We start from the raw sequence: 20,517 nt of genomic DNA on the forward strand, positions 1-20,517 counted from the left end.
CTTGGATGTCATGATTTCATCTCCCTTTTTAGCTTGTAGAATAAACTTTTCTTGCCAGTACTTGCCGTTGTGAGGGAACCTGGGCATCTGGCATCATTTCATGGCTCAAACTCTCAGCCTTGACTGACTTACGTTTCTAATTTTGTTTTAATTTTTAAATTCTGAATGAATTTAAATTTGGATGAGTTTTTCCAGGCTAATGCTCTGCATTTTTACATAGAGACGAAGCTTCAGTGAGAATCAGGAGCAGAGTAAATTATATCCTAGAGGGAAAACACACACAGAGACTAAAAAACTTGGTTAAAGATACAGAGACCCAGGTGTTACAAGTATTTAATACTTGAGTATTAAGCCCCCCCTCCCCTTTAAATTTGGGAACATTCTTTGTTAGCAGTCAGTCAGTGTATAGAGGAAGATACTATGGCCCGAATTCAAGAATCTGTAAAGGAAAAAACAAACCATTGCAAGTGACAGCTGCTGGGCTCAGCCAGGCAGAGGGCTTTCCTTCACAAACAGTTTACACGGTTCATCTTCACTTGCTGGGTCAGCTCTGTGCTCCTCCGACACATCCCCCAGAAGCTTCGAGCATCTTCCCTGGGTTGGCAGCAGGGTCTTTCGGATCCACCAGACCTGGGAATGCTGAGCATGGGGCAGATGGAGAAGTGGCCCCAGGGAGCCCCTGGCCTGGGCTCGGCCCCCTTCCGCAGTGAAAGGAGGCTCCCCATCTGTGAGCACGTTACACACACCCTGACTCATGCCTGAGCTGCTCGAAGGCAAGATGGTCATACAGCAAAAATGTTCAGAGTGGCCAACCTAGAAGCTACTTTAAATTTTCCCAAGTCACATACACATTCTTAATGATTGGCTAATGCAAGTATTCCAGGCCAATAAATATCTACTTAAAAGATAGTCAGGTAAATGGATCGCTCCACTGACCTAGTCATAGTCTGGGCATCCAGTGCTGGGAGGGGAGGGAGAGCAGTCAGTCGGGCTGTGACCCTCCTCCAGCCGTTTACTCAGCAAACAAACACTGGGCGTTGCTGGGTGAGACACCGCGATGGTCACCACGGAGCACAAAGGATAAATGCTCACTGTTGTATTAACAAAGTTAGGAATTCACTGGCCATTTGTTTCCTAATCTTTCTTTTGCATTAAGATCTTCCACAAACAAAGGACAGTTTCTGTTCTTGAACTCTACCCCAAAGCACCCCTGTCAACATCAGGAGGACTCGGTCATTTCAGACAACACAGAACCGAGGGCATCATTTTGAAAACCAGTGCGGTAGAGTAGAAATTGCTGCGACCAAGAACTGTGTTTTCTTCTACTTTATACCTCTGTGCTCAGCCTAGGTTCTGACACAGAAGCGGTGCAAGGAGACGTGTGTTTGAAGGGACCTCCAAAGTGAAAGGGGCCGGGAAGTACCCACTGGGTCTTAGTCATGGTAAGTGAGGAAGCACATTCGTCAGTAGCCCTAAGCCAGGGGAGACGGGCAGTCGGGGCCCAGGGCACGCCCCCACCTAGAGGACGCAGCGTGGGAAAGAGGCCTCTATGCCCCAGTGGTCACTGCGGCCAGCTGACGGCCCACTTCACTTTGCAGACCCTCAAACCAACCATTTGTGGCGATTGATGTTTGACTCCACGTTTAGTAAGTCATTGTTCACGTGATTGTCGGGTTTTCTGATTTCCAGCAGGACAGGAACCAGGGAGAAGAGAGCACAGGTGACACGGCAGGGAAGGGGTTGGAGACAGGTGGACGGAAATCCCTGCAGAGGGTGCAGCACACGCGGGGAGGGGCCAGAGCAAAGTCGGTGCTCATTTATTTCCGTGCTCTGCCCTGGAGCGTTTGCATATTTCATGTGAAGCTGATACCTCGCGTGCGCGTGTTTTCATTATCTCTTTCTCTTTCAGGGCTCTACAGTGGCTAGGGAAGCAAGTGACAAAGAAAAGGTAAGTGCCCGGCGGCTCTCTCACCTCACTCCCGCGGGCATGCGGTTCTAGCCATTTCCCCTCCACTACAGTGAGAAGCTCTTCACGGGCCTGAGGAACGTTCCCCTCCAGTTCTCTCCCTCAGGTTGGCTGCCCTGTTGGACAGTGAAGTAGTTATTAGTTTGAGGTGTGTGTGAGACATTTCCCATCAATGTGATCTTGAGAAAACAGCCGCCTCTGCTGTCAGCACGCTCCAGACTGGCAGGTACAACCCAGCACCTGAGTCCTAACCCCACTTTATGACTAACAGGCCAGGTGTGACCTTGAGTCAGTTTCTCTGCCTCCCTGAGCCCCAGTTTTCTCACCTGTAAAACGACAGTGTTGAGCTTCAAATTCACCAATAAAATATTGGCTTAATGAGCTTCAAGCTCCTTTCCAACTATAAAATGTTAAGATCTAATTAGAGTATTTTTTGTGTGTAAAGACTTAGAGATGGACGAGGAGACTCTTTTTTCTGAGTCACTGGACATTAGGTAATACTTGAACCACATTTTGTTAATTATGCAGGATTATAAACAGATTCAACTGGAATCAGTTTAAGAATTTGGGAGGCAGCTTTCTGTGTGCAAACCCCAACTGCCCCAAATGGGGATTTGCTTACAGGAAAGGCACCTCTATACTCTCAGCTTACTCCTCATCATGTTGAGGTGCCTTTTCTTGACCAAACCATCTGAAAGCTGGGCTCAAGGTTTTTGTTTCTCAATTAAATTATTTAGGATGATATCACTCAGTTTGGGTTTGAATTTTATAGATTTGGAAATCTCCTTTTACTTATTCATCCAGAAGTTTGTGAATGTCTTTATGCTTACTGTCCTGGCTTCAGGGGCTAAAATAATTAACCACACAGACATGTCCTGCAAAGCGATACAGACATTACATAGGAAATGACAGTATCGTGTTGTAAGTTCTTTGATAGGAAACACATAGCAAGGGCACCTAAATCTGGCTCGGTGGTCTTCCTGGAAGAGATGATTGGAAGCCTGAAGGATGAGTAGGCGTTAGCTAGAAAAGGAGCAGTGTGTGCAGAGGGGGAGCACTTGGTGCTTTCATTGGAGGGTGGGAGGAGGCCACAGAGGTAAGCAGGGCCATCTAGAGTGGCTGTGGAAATAATCCAGAATAGATGGTGGCCTGACCCGGGGTGGTGGAAGAGTCATCTAGAGTGGCTGTGGAAATAATCCAGAATAGATGGTGGCCCGACCTGGGGTGGTGGAAGAGTATAGAGAGATTTAGGAAGAAGAATCCACAGAACTCAGAGATTGAATATGGGAGGTGAACAGTGTCAGGGAGTGTGTGTGGAGGGAGGGTGACTGCACACTTTCTGGTTTGGACAGTGGGGTAGGTGCTGATTCCACTCATGGAAAAAGGGAGCAGGCGGAGTAGTTAGAGTTGTCAGCACAGCATCAGAACAGAGATGTCCAGTAGGCATGAGAGGCTGCAGAGAGGGCTTCAGCTGGAAAAGGGGGCTTGGGAAACCTGCCGGGAAGGGTGACCAAAGACAGGGAAGTGTAAATGAGGTCACCTAGGATGAGCCTAACATGAGAAAGGAAACACTCACTCAAGTCCAGGAAGCACGGAGAGTCCCATACAAGATAAACCCAAGGAGGAATACACCAAGACACATGTTAATCAAACTGCCAAAAATTAAAGACAAAGAAAAAATATTAAAAGTATCAAGTTAAAAGCAACAGTTGTTAACATACAAGGGAACTCCCATAAGGTTATCAGCTGATTTTTCGGCAGAAACTCTGCAGGCCAGAAGGAAGTGGCATGATATATTTAAAGTGATGAAAGGGAAAAACCTACAACCAAGAATACTGTGTCCAGCAAGGCTCTCGTTCAAATTTGACAGAGAAATCAAAAGCTTCACAGACAAGCAAAAGCCAAGAGAATTCAGCACCAGCAAACCAGCTTTACAACAAATCCTAAAGGAACTTCTCTAGGCAGAAAATAAAAGGCCACAACTAGAAACAAGAAAATTATGAATGGGAGAGCTCACTGGTAAAGGCAAACATGAAATAAAGGTACGGGATCATCCACACACAAATATGATGTCAAAACTAGCAATCATGAGAACAGGAGAGTACAAATGCAGGAAATGCATTGGAAGTTAAGAGACCAGCAACTTAAAACAATCTTGTGTATATATTGACTGCTATACCAAAAACCTCATGGGAACCACAAACCAAAAATCTGCAGTAGATACACACACAAAAAAGAAAAAACAATCCAAACACAACACTAAAGATAGTCATCAAGTCACAAGAGAAGTGAACAAAAGGGGAAGGGAAGAAAAAAGACCTGCAAAAACAAATGCAAAACAATTAACAAAATGGCAATAAGAACATACATACCAATAATTACCTTAAATGTAAATGGATTAAATGCTCCAGCCAAGACATAGACGGGCTGAATAGATACAAAAACAAGACCCATATATATGTTGTCTACAAGAGATGCACTTCAGATCTAGGGACACATACACACTGAAAGTGAGGGGATGGAAAAAGGTATTTCATGTAAATGGAAATCAAAAGAAAGCTGGAGTAGCAATACTCATATCAGACAAAATAGACTTTAAAGACTGTTAAAAGAGACAAAGGACTCTACATAATGATCAAGGGATCAATCCAAGAAGATATAACAGTTGTAAATATATATACACCCAACATAGGAGCACCTCAATATAAAAGGCAAATGCTAACAGCCATAAAAGGAGAAACCAACAGTAACACAGTAATAGTGGGGGACACCCACTCTCATCAATGGACAGATCATCCAGACAGAAAATCAATAAGGAAACACAGGCCTTAAATGACACATTAGACCAGGTGCACTTAACTGATATCTATAGAACATTCCATCTGAAAGAACAGAATACACTTTCTTCTCAAGTGCACATGGAACATTCTCCAGGATAGGTCACATCTTGGGCCACAAATCAAGCCTTGTAAAACTTAAGAAAACTGAAATCATATCAGGCATCTTTTCCAACCACAACTCTATGAGCTTAGAAATCAGTTACAGGAAAATAACTGTAAAAAATACAGACACGTGGAGGCTGAACAATATGTTACTAAACAACCAATGGATCACTGAAGAAACCAAAGAGGAAATCAGAAAATACCCAGAGACAAATGACAACAAAAACACAACAATCTAAAACCTATGGGATGCAGCAAAAGCAGTTTCTAAGAGGGAATTTTATACCAATACAATCTTAACCTCAGGAAACAAGAAAAATCTCAAATGAACAACCTAACCTTATACCTAAAGCAACTAGAGAAAGAAGAACAAACAAAACCCAAAGTTAGCAGAAGGAAAGGAATCATAAAGATCAGAGTAGAAATAAATGAAAGAAACAAGAAAACAATAGAAAAGATCAATGAAACTAAAAGCTGGTTCTTTGAAAAGATAAAATTGATAAACCTTTAGAAGAAAAGGGAAAGGACTCAAATCAATAAAATTAGAAATGAAAAAAAGTTACAAGTGACACCACAGAAATACAAAGGATCATAAGAAATTACTACAAACAACTATATGCCAATAAAAAGAACAACCTAGAAGAAACAGACAAATTCTTGGAAAGGTACAACCTCCAAGACTGAAGGAAGGAGAAATACAAAATATGAACAGACCAATCACAAGTACTGAAATTGATTTTAAAACTTCCAACAAAGAGAAGTCCAGGGCCAGATGGCTTGACAGGCAAATTCTATCAAACATTTAGAGAAGAGTTAACACCTACCCTTCTGAAACTCTTCCAAAAAATTGCAGAGGAAGGAACACTCAGCTCATTGTATAAGACCACCATCACCCTGATACCAAAACCAGAAAAAAGATGCCACAAGAAAAAGAAAATTACAGGCCAATATCATTGATGAACATAGATGCAAAAATACTCAACAAAATACTAGCAAACCAAATCCAGCAATACATTAAAAGGATCATACATCATGATCAAGTGGGATTTACCCTAGGGATACAAGGATTCTTCAGTATCCACAAATCATTATCAGTGTGGTATACCACATTAACAAACTGAAGAATAAAAACCATATGATCATCTCAATAGATGCAGAAAAAGTTTTTGACAAAATTCAACAGCTGTTTATAATAAAAACTCTCCAGAAAGTGGGCATAGAGGGAACTTACCTCAACAGAATAAAGGCCATATATGACAAACCCACAGCTAACATCATTCTCAATGGTGAAAAGCTGAAAGCATTCCCTCTAAGATCAGGAACAAGACAAGGATGTCCACTCTCACCACTATTATTCAACATAGTTTTGGAAGTCCTAGCCACAGCAATCAGAGAAGAAAAAGAAATAAAAGGAATCCAAACTAGAAAAGAAGAAGTAAATCTGTCACTGTTTGCAGATGACATGAAACTATATATAGAAAATCCTAAAGATGCTACCAGAAGACTACTAGAGCTAATCAATGAATTTGGTAAAGTTGCAGGATACAAAAGTAATACATAAATCTCTTGCATTCCTATACACTAACAACAAAAGATCAGAAAGAGAAATTAAGGAAACAATCCCATTTACCGTCACATCAAAAAGAATAAAATACCTAGGAATAAACCTACCTAAGGAGGCAAAAGACCTGTGCTCTGAAAAGTATAAGACACTGATGAAAGAAGCTGAAGATGACACAGATGGAAAGATATACCACGTTCTTGGATTGGAAGAATCAGTATTGTCAAAATGACTATACTACCCAAGGCAATCGACAGATTCAATGCAACCCCTATCAAATTACCAGTGGCATTTTTCACAGAATTGGAACAAAAAATTTTTTAATTTGTATGGAAACACAGAAGACCCCAAACAGCCAAAGCAATCTTGAAAGAACGGAGCTGGAGGAATTGGGCTCCTTGACTTCAGACTATACCACAAAGCTACAGTAATCAAAACAGTATGGTGCTGGCACAAACACAGAAATGTAGATCAATGGAACAGGATAGAAAGCCCAGAAATAAATACACACACCTATGGCCAATTAATCTATGACAAAGGAGGCAAGAATATACAATGGAGAAAAGACAGTCTTTTGAATAAGTGGTGCTGGGAAAACTGGACAGCTACATGTAAAAGAATGAAATTAGAACATTCTCTAACACCATACATAAAAATAAACTCAAAATGGATCAAAGACCTAAATGTAAGGCTGGACACTATAAAACTCTTAGAGGAAAACATAGGCAAAACACTCTGACATAAATTGCAGCAAGATCTTTTTTGATCCACCTCCTAGAATAATGGAAATAAAATAAAAAATAAACAAATGGGACCTAATGAAACTTAAAAGCTTTTGCACAGCAAAGGAAACCATAATCAAAACAAAAAGACAACCCCAGAATGGGAAAAAATATTTGCAAACAAAGCAGCCGACAAGGGTCTAATCTCCAAAATATACAAACAGCTCATGCAGCATTATGTCAAAAAAACAAACAACCCAATAAAAAAATGGGCAGAAGATCTAAATAGACATTTTTCCAATGAAGATATACAGATGGCCAAAAAGCACATGAAAAGATGCTCAACATCACTAATTATCAGAGAAATGCAAATCAAAACTACAATGAGGTATCACTTCACACTGGTCAGAATGGCCATCATCAAAAAGTCTACAAACAATAAATGCTGGCGAGGGTGTGGAGAAAAGGTAACCCTCCTACACTGTTGGTGGGAATGTAAATTGATACAACCACTATGGAGAACAGTATGCAGGTTCCTTTAAAAACTAAAAATAGAACTACCATATGATCCAGCAATCCCACTCCTGGGCATATATTCAGAGAAAACCATAATTTGAAAAGATACATGCACCCCAATGTTCACTGTCACACTGGTTACAATAGCCAAGACATGGAAGCAACCTAAATGTCCATCAACAGATGACTGGATAAAGATGTGGTACATATATACAATGGAATATTACTCAGCCATGAAAAAGAATGAAACAATGCCATTTGCAGCAACATGGATGGGCCTAGAGGTTATCATACTAAGTGAAGTAAGTCAGAAAGAGAAAAACAAATACCATATGATATCACTCATGTGGAATCTAATTTTTTTAAATGATATAAATGAACTTATTTACAAAACAGAAACAGACTCACAGATTTCGAAAACAAACTTATGGTTACCCAAGGGTAAAGGTGAGGGGTGGGGGGATAAATTAGGAGCTTGGGATTAGCATACATACACACTACTATATGTAAAATAGATAACTAACAAGGACCTACCATATAGCAGAGGGAACTCAATATTCTATAATAACCTATATGGGAAAAGAATATGAAAAAGAATTAATATATCTATATGTATAACTGAATCGCTATGCTGTACACTTGAAACTAACATGATATTGTAAATCAACCATACTCCAATAAAATTTTAAAAAATAAATAAAAATTTAAAAAAAGAAGTGAGGCAGAGAAAAAGGAAACGGTGGCTCCTTTGACGGTTTATATTTTTACTGTGCACCAGAGACTCTATTTTCACACTTCCAACCTCTGTGTAAATCACCGTGAAGGCACCGGCTTTGGCCAAAAGCAGCAGAAACGACAGACTGTCAACTTCTGTTTACATGTTGCTATGTAAACATTTTTTCCAGGTGCCAAAGACTCAAGCGGGTGTTTGAGTTTTAGTCCATGAGAAACTCAGAGGCTTAGTATCATTGGGATTTTCTGCTAGGAGAAAATATCTGGGCTGTTTAAAGAACCACACGCTAGCATTGAAAGAAGGCTTTTTCAGCATCATCAAAAGAAGGCAGCCCCGGAGTAAGAGCTGTGGCCCTGATGCTGTGCGCTACTCCACAGGGGTTGCTCTGTTTTTATTTCGTTCCCAAGTCTCTTGAGACTACTGCTAGTGGCCTTTTTTTTCTGTTCATTTTGATTTCTTCAGGTTCTATCCCCAGGGGCTTGGTCTGCTATGACAATAACAATGCCAAGAAAGACAGTTACAGCCAATGGGGTGATTGCTGCAGAATCCGAAGTCCTAAAACAAGGATACATAGGAAGGAAAGCCACAGTATTTGACGTGGTTCTGATGGCTCATCATCAGGAGCAGAACGTTCAGTTACCCGTCTGTCCCTCCCCAGCTCTGCCTCTAGACACTTTCCAGGAACCCAGGGCATTTACCGCAGTTCCACTCCCAGCCTCACCAAAAATGTTTAGCCCTTCATTGGTGTAGGTTTCTGTGACAAAGACATGAAATTACAGAATGTGTTTAACAGAAACCCACTTTTCTGAGGATGCTGCTAGGATGCTTTTATCGTCTATTGAATGTGTACAAATTGTTCCTCAAAACATCACCCCTGGAAGTGGACTTAGAGACGTCAGAGACAGGAGGTACCTTAAGAGGTCAGAGTCCCGTTTCCCCACCTCACATGTGATCGATTTGAGACCCAGAAGCTTACTTTCCCACACTGCATCACACAGTCGGTGGCAGAGGCAAAACCTTACCTTAACTGCGGGTTATTTTTTTTATTGTTAATCTCGATGTACTGGGATTTAAAAGGTAAGTAATAGTAACCAACGTTTGTTGAACGGAATGTATACTATATGCCAAGCCTGTTGTAAATTTTACACAAATTTGCTCATGTCATCCTGACCACCACCTTTAAGGTGGAGGCTATTACTTCCTTTGCGTAAATGAAGTTACTTGACAGACAGGCTGTAACTTGCACCACAGTTTTGACATGACCCAGCCGGGGTTCCAGCCCAGAGCGCACATTTCTAACCTTCTAAAATGTTTGAGAGACTTCTTTCTTTTTTTAAAAAAAGAGGATTTATTATTAAAAATTCATATTAACCCCATGAATCATGAAGATGAACAAGGAAACATTTAACTACAATGTTTCATTGACAAAAACATGTAACTCCAAAACAATATGGTACTAAGGCAGTTCATTGAGTCTTGATTTAAAAGTAAAAAAAAAAAAAAGTAATGAAATAAATCGTTTGGCCTCATACCATGTTGACAAAAACCACCAATTCATATTTCCTCCATTTGAGAAGTGCAGGTATTTCTGTAAATACAGTCTGTGTCACTGTATCTTACACTATGTAAACATTAGGATTGTCTATTCAGTAGCCCCTAGGAAGAATTCAATGCTTTCTACTTCTTTCTGGGCTTGGGGTTCCTGATAGCTCTTCTTCCAGGAGGAGCAGCTCCAAAGCACCACCCACCTGCCCTTTTAGCTTACTGGCACTCACTGGGCACAGGCAAGAGGAAGTAGCTTGAAGACATGGGATGTGAAAGTAATCAAAACTGGTAATTTTTGGAGACTGTGCCTGCCTTGACAACAGGACATGATGTCTCTCTGATATGGCAGTTTGTTTATAATTTGGCGACAACCAAGGTAACATTTACTAAACTGTAACACATAACAGTAAATGAAATGTATTAATGAAGCTGAACTCTTAAAACCCTTGGGTTTTTAAGTTCAAAAAATTTTCTTTGCTTTCCTTTTTCTGTCAGTTTTCAGGCTTTCTTTCCATGATCAGTTAATATTTTTGACTCTTCCAAAAAGCATGCTGTTCTTTGTCTTCACGAATAAAACCATAAATTATCAAAGCAATCACTGTTATCTCTAGTTAGAAATAATTGGAGAAGGCTGAAAATATTTATTTTCTACATTTTAGCCTTTTATAAATGAAACCAAATGGTCTGCAAGAATATTTTCATTGCAATCATTGTATAATCATTTTCTACGAAATTGCAAAGAACAATTTTCACAGAGACTCTCCATTGATGTGGCTTAATTAGTAATCTGAATTCTTAGTTTTTCTTTCATTTGCATCATTGTAGCTGTTTTAATTTCACATACTTTTCACTTGTTGATGGTAAGTTTTAAAACTGTCATTTCAGATATTTCATGATATAGGTGCAGAAAGGTCCCCCCCCTACGATTTGAGCTTGACACGTAATTAGTGTGATTTGCATTAGCATAATAATGAAGATGGAACTGAAGGAAATAAAGAAGTTATATTCCAACAATAATGGAATCGCTTTCATGGCAACAAGTATCAGAACATGCATGTACAGATGTCTTGAATTTTTTTTTAAAAAGAGCAGAACGGTGTGTGTTTTTTTTTTTTTAAACCGGTGTCAGATTCTGACAGCTGCTATGACTTGTTTTATACTTTAATTCTTTCCTTTATTAATGGAAGGGCATCTTACATTCATGGCTCCAGCAGTATCGCCCCCTCTAAATGAGACAGAAATGCGAATCTCCCTGGTGGTCCATCTTTTCACAGCTGCACTGCAATTCCAGTGTGACATCAAATTAGTAATTATAGCTAAGCGGACCACTTTTTACAAATGACAGTCTTAGCATGCTGCCAGCAAGCAAGCTACCCAGCAGGGAATCCGGGCAAGTAAAAGAAAACATAACTGGACTCACTTGATTTCTGGGGGATTTGACCTGACTCTTTAAAGAGTCCATGTTCTTGAGAGGGAGAGAGAGCGAGTCCTGGGGATTTACACAGATATGCATTTTGTTCATCGTTCTATGCAGTTCTTCTCAAAACTCATGTCTGGTTTTATTAAGTAAAGTAAAGCCTGTATAATGGAGTCATTGGGTCACAATAAGAAGATTCCTTTTAACATCTAACCTTCTCCCTGGAACCCGTTTGAAAGAAAACAGCTGCCCTGCAGTTGGCATTTGTATAACTATATTGGCAATAATCACTGTTGACACTTTGATAATGGGCTACAAAAAGCTGCCTGGTCGATTCTTAGGAATTGTGAATTGCACTGGCAATTAAGTGACTGTCACCATCTCTGACATTTTACCTATTACTGACTGAAGGTTCAGGAAAATTCATCATTAATACCCTCACATCAAAAAAAACAAAACAAAACAATGCTTTCCTAAACCAGTTTTCAGCATTTCTTTTGTGATCTTTAAATTGTAACAAATTATAATTAATTACCACCTCCATCTGGTTCTTTAGGATGAGTTAAAGGCAAGGTAACAAAAGATGGTAAGCTTGGAGCATAAGGTACAAAAACAGCAGTGTGTCCTTCTGGGAATCTTCCTTTGCTCAGTTAAAAAGCGCTTCCTTTTCCGTTGTCAGTGGATGATCAGTTAATGGGAGATTGTCAAGGTTTTTAGGCCCTCAACTCAGCTAATGCTTTAACCTCCTGTAAAATTCATTTCTTCTGTGAATGAAGAAAGATTCATTTCATTTCTTCTGTGAATCATTTCCCTTTGCCAGCCAGTGTTAGACACACCTATCCCGGCGCCCAGAGTGCAGGGGGAAATAGGCCATCCGGGCAGAAGCAGGGCCATCTGCCTCCTGGCCCGGACATGTTTTATAAAAGGGGGTTTGGAGGGGAAAAGCACCAACCAGAGCCCTAGCAAATCTGAGTCCCAGCCCCTGCTCTGGCACTAATGGAAGTTTGGGGTTTGGGGATAAATCATCTGACTTAGTCTTCATTTATTAAAGGATTTCATTGGTCCTCATGCTTTAGTGTTGGCAAGAATCCCTTGTTTCAAATGAGGCTTTCCCTCCCACAGAGGTGCACTTCAGCAGACTTGACAATCACTTAAATCCTGTCTGCTCGAGGCATGGGTTAAGGTGATTGCTATTACTAATGGAAAAAATCGTCTGAACTGTTACGTAAGTTTGCAGATGTCTGAGCAAAGCCTTAAGAACCCTATAATGTAAACCATGGGGGTTATTCTGAGAAGTGGAGTTTTAAAGTTTGATTCCTTTGGACTTTGGTAAGAGTGGCATGTGAAGAAGAAAGATAACATGAAGTAATTCCTGTGAGCATCTCCCAGATGACAGCATTAGTCCTCAGGCCAGACTGGTTTATGGCGGTGTATAAACTCAGTTTCACTGGAATGAACTGAACTCAAATTATCCCAAGCACACAGAAGCAGTGTTGTTAGATGTGGGAATTTTTTTTTAAAGCTTGACAACTTACGCAGTTGGTTTCAAAAAGAGTTGGGGCGGAGACACAACTTCCAAAATATAGTATGTGGCTTGAGTTTAAGCCAACCTGCTGCAGATGTATAATAAAACAATAAAATTATGATGTTCACTAGATTAGTATTAAACCAGAAACTGTACGATTTAGCAAACTTCTTGCATTTTCAGATTTTGACATTTCTGAGATTATCACCATCAACATCCGTGCAACAGAATCTTCCAATCAGATGGAAACAAATCTATTTTGTAGGGTTTGCACATGGTTTAACTGTCACATCACAGCTCATGGAGGAAAACCAAACTGTCACCATGTCACTTAGAGTTAAAGGGCCATTCTGAAAAGTCTGACAGTATTAGAAAAGGAGTAAGTTTCACTTTCTAAATATCAGCTTTTAGGGAAAGTAGATAACCAACAGCTGGGTTCCACCAGGCATAACCGTTCTAAATTGTAGAATTATGATAGGGCTTTTCCGGTTTTGTGCTTCTTAGTTGCAGCGCTATTTCTACACGTATGTTGAGGTATATTCTCCTTCTACATTTACACAAAGAGATTCAGAATAAAAATTATGAGACTTTCGTATCCAGATGCTGGTCACAAATGTGTACATTCTCATTGTGGAACTAACTAGTTATTAATGACACGTTGGATCATTTCCCAAGCTGTGAACTTGTGTAGACACTCTGCTTACGTTGTTAAAGGTTATATGTACCTTTTGTGAGAAAACACCTGCTATCTTTGCTACTTCTGTCTGAACTTTACCCATATTCACTAATTTGCCTTTTCATGTAACAAATTTGTGGCTTGGATGTTTTGAGAAGCAGAACTGATTTTATTATAAAATCTTTAACATCTCTTATTACCCCAAAATTGATACCACATATGTGATGTTATTCAAGCAAATTATCTTTAACCTAGCTCCAATGTAAGGATTACCTAAAAAGTCTCCCGCTTACAGAAATATTTCTGGAGTATATCTTCAGCCCCACAGACTCTGATTTTTTTTTGGAATTTTATTTATTGTTTTATACAACAGGTTCTTATTAGTTATCCATTTTATACATATTAGTGTATACATGTCAATCCCAATCTCCCAATTCATCCCACCACCACCACCACCCCCCTGCCACCTTCCCCCCTTGGTGTCCATACGTTTGTTCTCTACATCTGTATCTCTATTTCTGCCCTGCATACCGGTTCATTTGTACGATTTTTCTAGGTTCCACATATATGCGTTAATATACGATATTTGTTTTTCTCTTTCCCACTTACTTCACTCTGTATTGACAGTCTCTAGATCCACCCACATCTCTATAATGACCCAATTTCATTCCTTTTTATGGCTGAGTAATAGTCCATTGTATATATGTATGACATCTTCTTTATCCATTCATCTGTCAATGGGCATTTAGGTTGCTTCCATGACCTGCCTATTGTAAATAGTGCTGCAGTGAACATTGGGGTGCATGTGTCTTTTTGAATTATGGTTTTCTCTGGGTATATGCTCAGTAGTGGGATTGCTGGGTCATATGGTAATTCTATTTTTAGTTTTTTAAGGAACCTCCATACTGTTCTCCATAGTGGCTGTATCAATTTACATTCCCACCAACAGTGCAAGAGGGTTCCCTTTTCTCCACACCCTCTCCAGCATTTGTTGTTTGTAGATTTTCTGATGATGCCCATTCTAACTGGTGTGAGGTGATACCTCATTGTAGTTTTGATTTGCATTTCTCTAATGATTAGTGATGTTGAGCAGCTTTTCATGTGCTTCTTGGCCATCTGTGTGTCTTCTTTGGAGAAATGTCTGTTTAGGTCTTCTGCCCTTTTTTTTTTTTTAATTTTTATTTATTTACTTATTTATTTATTTATGGGTGTGTTGGGTCTTCGTTTCTGTGCGAGGGCTTTCTCTAGTTGCGGCAAGTGGAGGCCACTCTTCATCGCGGCCTCTCTTGTTGCAGAGCACAGGCTCCAGACGCGCAGGCTCAGTAATTGTGGCTCACGGGCCTAGTTGCTCCACGGCATGTGGGATCTTCCCAGACCAGGGCTCGAACCCGTGTCCCCTGCATTGGCAAGCAGATTCTCAACCACTGCACCACCAGGGAAGCCCCTGCCCATTTTTTGATTGGGTTGTTTGTTTTTTTAATATTGATCTGCATGAGCTGTTTATATATTTTGGAGATTAATCCTTTGTCCGTTGATTCACTTGCAAATATTTTCTCCCATTCTGAGGGTTGTCTTTTTGTCTTGTTTGTAGTTTCCTTTGCTATACAAAATCTTTTAAGTTTCATTAGGTCCCATTTGTTTATTTTTGTTTTTATTTCCATGACTCTAGGAGGTGGATCAAAAAAGATCTTGCTGTGATTTATGTCAAAGAGTGTTCTTCCTATGTTTTCCTCTAAGAGTTTTATAGTGTCTGGTCTTACATTTAGTTCTCGAATCCATTTTAACTTTATTTTTGTGTATGGTGTTAGGGAGTGTTCTAATTTCATTCTTTTACATGTAGCTGTCCAGTTTTCCCAGCACCACTAATTGAAGAGACTGTCTTTTCTCCAGTGTATATCCTTGCCTCCTTTGTCATAGATTAGTTGACCATAGGTGTGTGGGTTTATCTCTGGGCTTTCTATCTTGTTCCATTGATCTATGTTTCTGTTTTTGTGCCAGTACCATATTGTCTTGATTACTGTAGCTTTGTAGTATAGTCTGAAGTCAGGGAGTCTGATTTCTCCAGCTCCATTTTCTTCCCTCAAAACTGCTTTGGCTATTCGGGGTCTTTTGTGTCTCAATACAAATTTTAAGATTTTTTGTTCTAGTTCTGTAAAAAATGCCACTGGTAATTTGATAGGGATTGCATTGAATCTGTAGATTGCTTTGGGTAGTATAGTCATTTTCATAATACTGGTTCTTCCAATCCAAGAACATGGTATATCTCGCCATCTGTTGGTATCATCTTTGATTTCTTTCATCAGTGTCTTATAGTTTTCTGCATACAGGTCTTTTGTCTCCCTAGGTAGGTTTATTCCTAGGTATTTTATTCTTTTTGTTTCAGTGGTAAATGGGAGTGTTTCCTTAATTTGTCTTTCAGATTTTTCGTCATTAGCATATAGGAATGCAAGAGATTTCTGTGCATTAATTTTGTATCCTGCAACTTCACCAAATTCATTGATTAGCTCTAGTAGTTTTCTGGTGGCATCTTTAGGATTTTCTATGTATAGTATCATATCATCTGCAAACAGTGACAGTTTTACTTCTTCTTTTCCAATTTGTATTCCTTTTATTTCCTTTTCTTCCTGATTGCCATGGCTAGGACTTCCAAAACTATGTTGAATAATAGTGGTGAGAGTGGACATCCTTGTCTTGTTCCTGATCTTAGAGGAAATGCTTTCAGTTTTTTACCATTGAGAATGATGTTTGCTGTGGGTTTGTCATATATGGCCTTTATTATGTTGAAGTAGGTTCCCTCTATGCCCACTTTCTGGAGACTTTTTATCATAAATGGGTGTTGAATTTTGTCAAAAGCTTTTTCTGCATTTATTGAGATGATCATATGGTTTTTATTCTTCAATTTGTCAATATGGTGTATCACATTGATTGATTTGCATATATTGAAGAATCCTTGCATCCCTGGGATAAATCCTACTTGATCATGGTGTATGATCCTTTTAATGTGTTGTGGGATTCTGTTTGCTAGTATTTTGTTGAGGATTTTTGCATCTATATTCATCAGTGATATTGGCCTGTAATTTTCTTTTTTTTGTAGTATCTCTGTCTGGTTTTCATATCAGGGTGATGGTGGCCTCGTAGAATTAGTTTGGGAGTGTTCCTTCCTCTGCAATTTTTGGGAGAGTTTGAGAAGGATGGATGTTAGCTCTTCCTAAATGTTTGATAGAATTCACCTGTGAAGCCATCTGGTCCTGGACTTTTGTTTGTTGGAAGATTTTTAATCACAGTTTCAATTTCATTACTTGTGATTGGTCTGTTCATATTTTCTATTTCTTCCTGGTTCAGTCTTGGAAGGTTATACGTTTCTAAGAATTTGTCCATTTCTTCCAGGTTGTCCATTTTATTGGCATAGAGTTGCTTGTAGTAGTCTCTTAGGATGCTTTGTATTTCTGCGGTGTCTGTTGTAACTTCTCCTTTTTCACTACTAATTTTATTGATTTGAGTCCTCTCCCTCTTTTTCTTGATGAGTCTGGCTAAAGGTTTATCAATTTTGTTTATCTTCTCAAAAAACCAGCTTTTAGTTTTATTGATCTTTGCTGTCATTTTCTCTGTTGCTATTTCATTTATTTCTGCTCTGATCTTGATGATTTCTTTCCTTCTACTAACTTTGGGTTTTGTTTGTTCATCTTAGTTCCTTTAGGGGTAAGGTTAGATTGTTTATTTGAGATTTTTCTTGTTTCTTGAGGTAGGCTTGTATTGCTATAAACTTCCCTCTTAGAACTGCTTTTGCTGCACCCGTAGGTTTTGGATTGTTGTGTTTTCGTTGTCATTTGTCTCTAGGTATTTTTCTATTTCCTCTTTGATTTCTTCAGTGATCTCTTGGTTATTTAGTAACGTATTGTTTAGCCTCCATGTGTTTGTGTTTTTTACGTTTTTTCCCGTGTAATTGATTTCTAATCTCATAGAGTTGCGGTCAGAAAAGATGCTTGATATGATTTCAGTTTTCTTAAGTTTACCAAGGCTTGATTTGTGACCCAAGATGTGATCAATCCTGGAGAATGTTCCCTGTGCACTTGAGAAGAAAGTGTAATCTGCTGTTTTTGGATGGAATGTCCTATAAATATCAATTAAATCTATCTGGTCTATTGTGTCATTTAAAGCTTCTCTTTCCTTATTAATTTTCTGTCTGGATGATCTGTCCATTGGTGTAAATGAGGTGTTAAAGTCCCCCACTATTATTGTGTTACTGTCAGTTTCCTCTTTTATAGCTGTTAGCAGTTGCCTTATATATTGAGGTGCTCCTATGTTGGGTGCATGTATAATTGTTATATCTTCTTGGATTGATCCCTTGATCATCATGTAGTGTCCTTCCTTGTCTCTTGTAACATTATTTTAAAGTCTATTTTATCTGATATGAGTATTGCTACTCCAGCTTTCTTTTGATTTCCATTTGCATAGAATATCTTTTTCCATCCCCTCACTTTCAGTCTGTATGTGTCGCTAGGTCTTAAGTGGGTCTCTTGTAGACAGCATATATATGGGTCTTGTATTTGTATCCATTCAGCGAGCCTGTGTCTTTTGGCTGAAGCATTTAATCCATTCATGTTTAAGGTAATTATCGATATGTATGTTCCTATGACCATTTTCTTAATTGTTTTGGGTTTGTTTTTGTAGGTCCTTTTCTTCTCTTGTGTTTCCCACTTAGAGAAGTTCCTTTAGCGTTTGTTGCAGAGCTGGTTTGGTGGTGCTGAATTCTCTTAGCTTTTGCTTGTCTGTAAAGCTTTTGATTTCTCCATCGAATCTGAATGAGATCCTTGCCAGGTAGAGTAATCTTGGTTGTAGGTTCTTCCCATTCATCACTTTAAACATATCATGCCACTCCCTTCTGGCTTGTAGAGTTTCTGCTAGAAATCAGCTGTTAACCTTATGGGAGTTCCCTTGTATGTTATTTGCCATTTTTCCCTTGCTGCTTTCAATAATTGTCTTTGTCTTTAGTTTTTGTCAATTTGATTACTATGTGTCTTGGTGTGTTTCTCCTTGGGTTTATCCTGCCTGGGACTCTCTGTGCTTCCTGGACTTTGGTGGCTATTTTCTTTCCCATGTTAGGGAAGTTTTAGACTGTAATCTCTTCAGATATTTTCTTGGGTCCTTTCTCTCTCTCTTCTCCTTCTGGGACCCCTATAATTTGAATGTTTGTGCATTTAATATTGTCCCAGAGGTCTCTTAGGCTGTCTTCATTTCTTTTCATTCTTTTTTCTTTATTCTGTTCCACAGTAGTGAATTCCACCATTCTGTCTTCCAGGTCACTTATCCGTTCTTCTGCCTCAGTTATTCTGCTATTGATTCCTTCTAGTGTATTTTGCATTTCAGTTATTGTATTGTTCATCTCTGTTTGTTTGTTCTTTAATTCTTCTAGGTCTTTGTTAAACATTTCTTGCATCTTCTCGATCTTTGCCTCCATTCTTTTTCCGAGGTCCTGGATCATCTTCACTATCATTCTGAATTCTTTTTCTGGAAGGTTGCCTATCTCCACTTAATTTAGTTGTTTTTCTGGGGTTTTATCTTGTTCCTTCATTTGGTACAAAGTCCTCTGCCTTTTCATTTTGTCTTATCTTTCTGTGAATGTGGTTTTCCTTTCATAGCCTGCAAAACTGTAGTTCTTCTTGCTTCTGCTGTCTTCCCTCTGGTGGATGAGGCTATCTAAGAGGCTTGTGCAAGCTTCCTGTTGGGAGGGACTGGTGGTGGGTAGAGCTGGATGTTGCTCTGGTGGGCAGAGCTCAGTAAAACTTTAATCCACTTGTCTGCTGATGGGTGGGGCTGGTTTCCCTCCCTGCTGGTTGTTTGGCCTGAGGCCACCCAGCACTGTAGCCTACCCGTCTCTTTGGTGGGGCTAATGGTGGATTCTGGGAAGGCTCACAGCAAGGAGTACTTCCCAGAACTTCTGCTGCCAGTGTCCTTGTCCCCATGGTGAGACACAGCCACCCCCCACCTCTGCAGGAGACCCTCCAACACTAGCAGGTAGGTCTGGTTCAGTCTCCTATGGGGTCACTGCTCCTTCCCCTGCGTCCCAGTGCGCACACTACTTTGTGTGTGCCCTCCAAGAGTGGAGTATCCGTTTCCCCCAGTCCTTTTAAAGTCCTGCAATCAAATCCCACTAGCCTTCAAAGTCTGATTCTTTAGCAATTCCTCCTCCCATTGCCGGACCCCCAGGTTGGGAAGCCTGACGTGGGGCTCAGAACCTTCACTCCAGTGGGTGGACTTCTGTGGTATAAGCGTTCTCCAGTTTGTGAGTCACCCACCCAGCAGTTATGGGAGTTGATTTTACTGTGATTGCGCCCCTCCTACTGTCTCATTGTGGCTTCTCCTTTGTCTTTGGATGTGGGGTATCTTTTTTGGTGAGTTCCAGTGTCTTCCTGTCGATGATTGTTCAGCAGTTCCAGACTCTGATTTTTATGAAGTTACTTTGGCAAGCCTGATGAAAAGGGGCTTATTCTTTCTTTGCAAGTTTATTTTTATTTAGGTGAGCTTGGACTAAGAAGTAAATTAGGAACATAATAAGCAGTCCCTAACTTGAGACAATAATTAGTACATGTTTTTTATGTTGTGCATTCAGCTCTGAGTGTCATAATATGGCCCATCAAAGGGACACCAGGCAGCAATCTTAGACGTCGAAGCTTACAGTTAGACTTTTTAAAAACAGGTTGTCAAGTGAGCACATTGAGGAAAAATTCATTTCTTTCTGAAATACAAGTCCTTTAATCACAGAGTGCTATGCTATGCATTATCCTTTGCATTGAAACCTTCTGGTGCCAGAATCCTGTTTGCATTAAACACTCGAGTGTGACAGAAGTACATTCCATCTTTCTGTTAAGGTTTCCATGCTTAAACGTGACTCTGTATTATGTAAATTTTGGCTC

At 39.7% G+C, this 20,517-nt stretch overlaps 1 protein-coding gene across 1 annotated transcript in view; it reads left to right on the top strand.

The window, feature by feature from the left end:
- PIP4K2A (phosphatidylinositol-5-phosphate 4-kinase type 2 alpha) overlaps nt 1-20,517 on the top strand; it is a 173,208-nt gene that overhangs the window by 133,125 nt on the left and 19,566 nt on the right. Inside the window, exon 6 of the mRNA XM_059915299.1 lies at nt 1,910-1,948. Within this exon, the coding sequence (XP_059771282.1) occupies nt 1,910-1,948 (39 nt within the window). The remainder of the gene's footprint in view (nt 1-1,909; nt 1,949-20,517) is intronic.

Source organism: Balaenoptera ricei, chromosome 2, assembly GCF_028023285.1.
Source record: "Balaenoptera ricei isolate mBalRic1 chromosome 2, mBalRic1.hap2, whole genome shotgun sequence".
Lineage (NCBI taxonomy): Eukaryota > Metazoa > Chordata > Mammalia > Artiodactyla > Balaenopteridae > Balaenoptera > Balaenoptera ricei.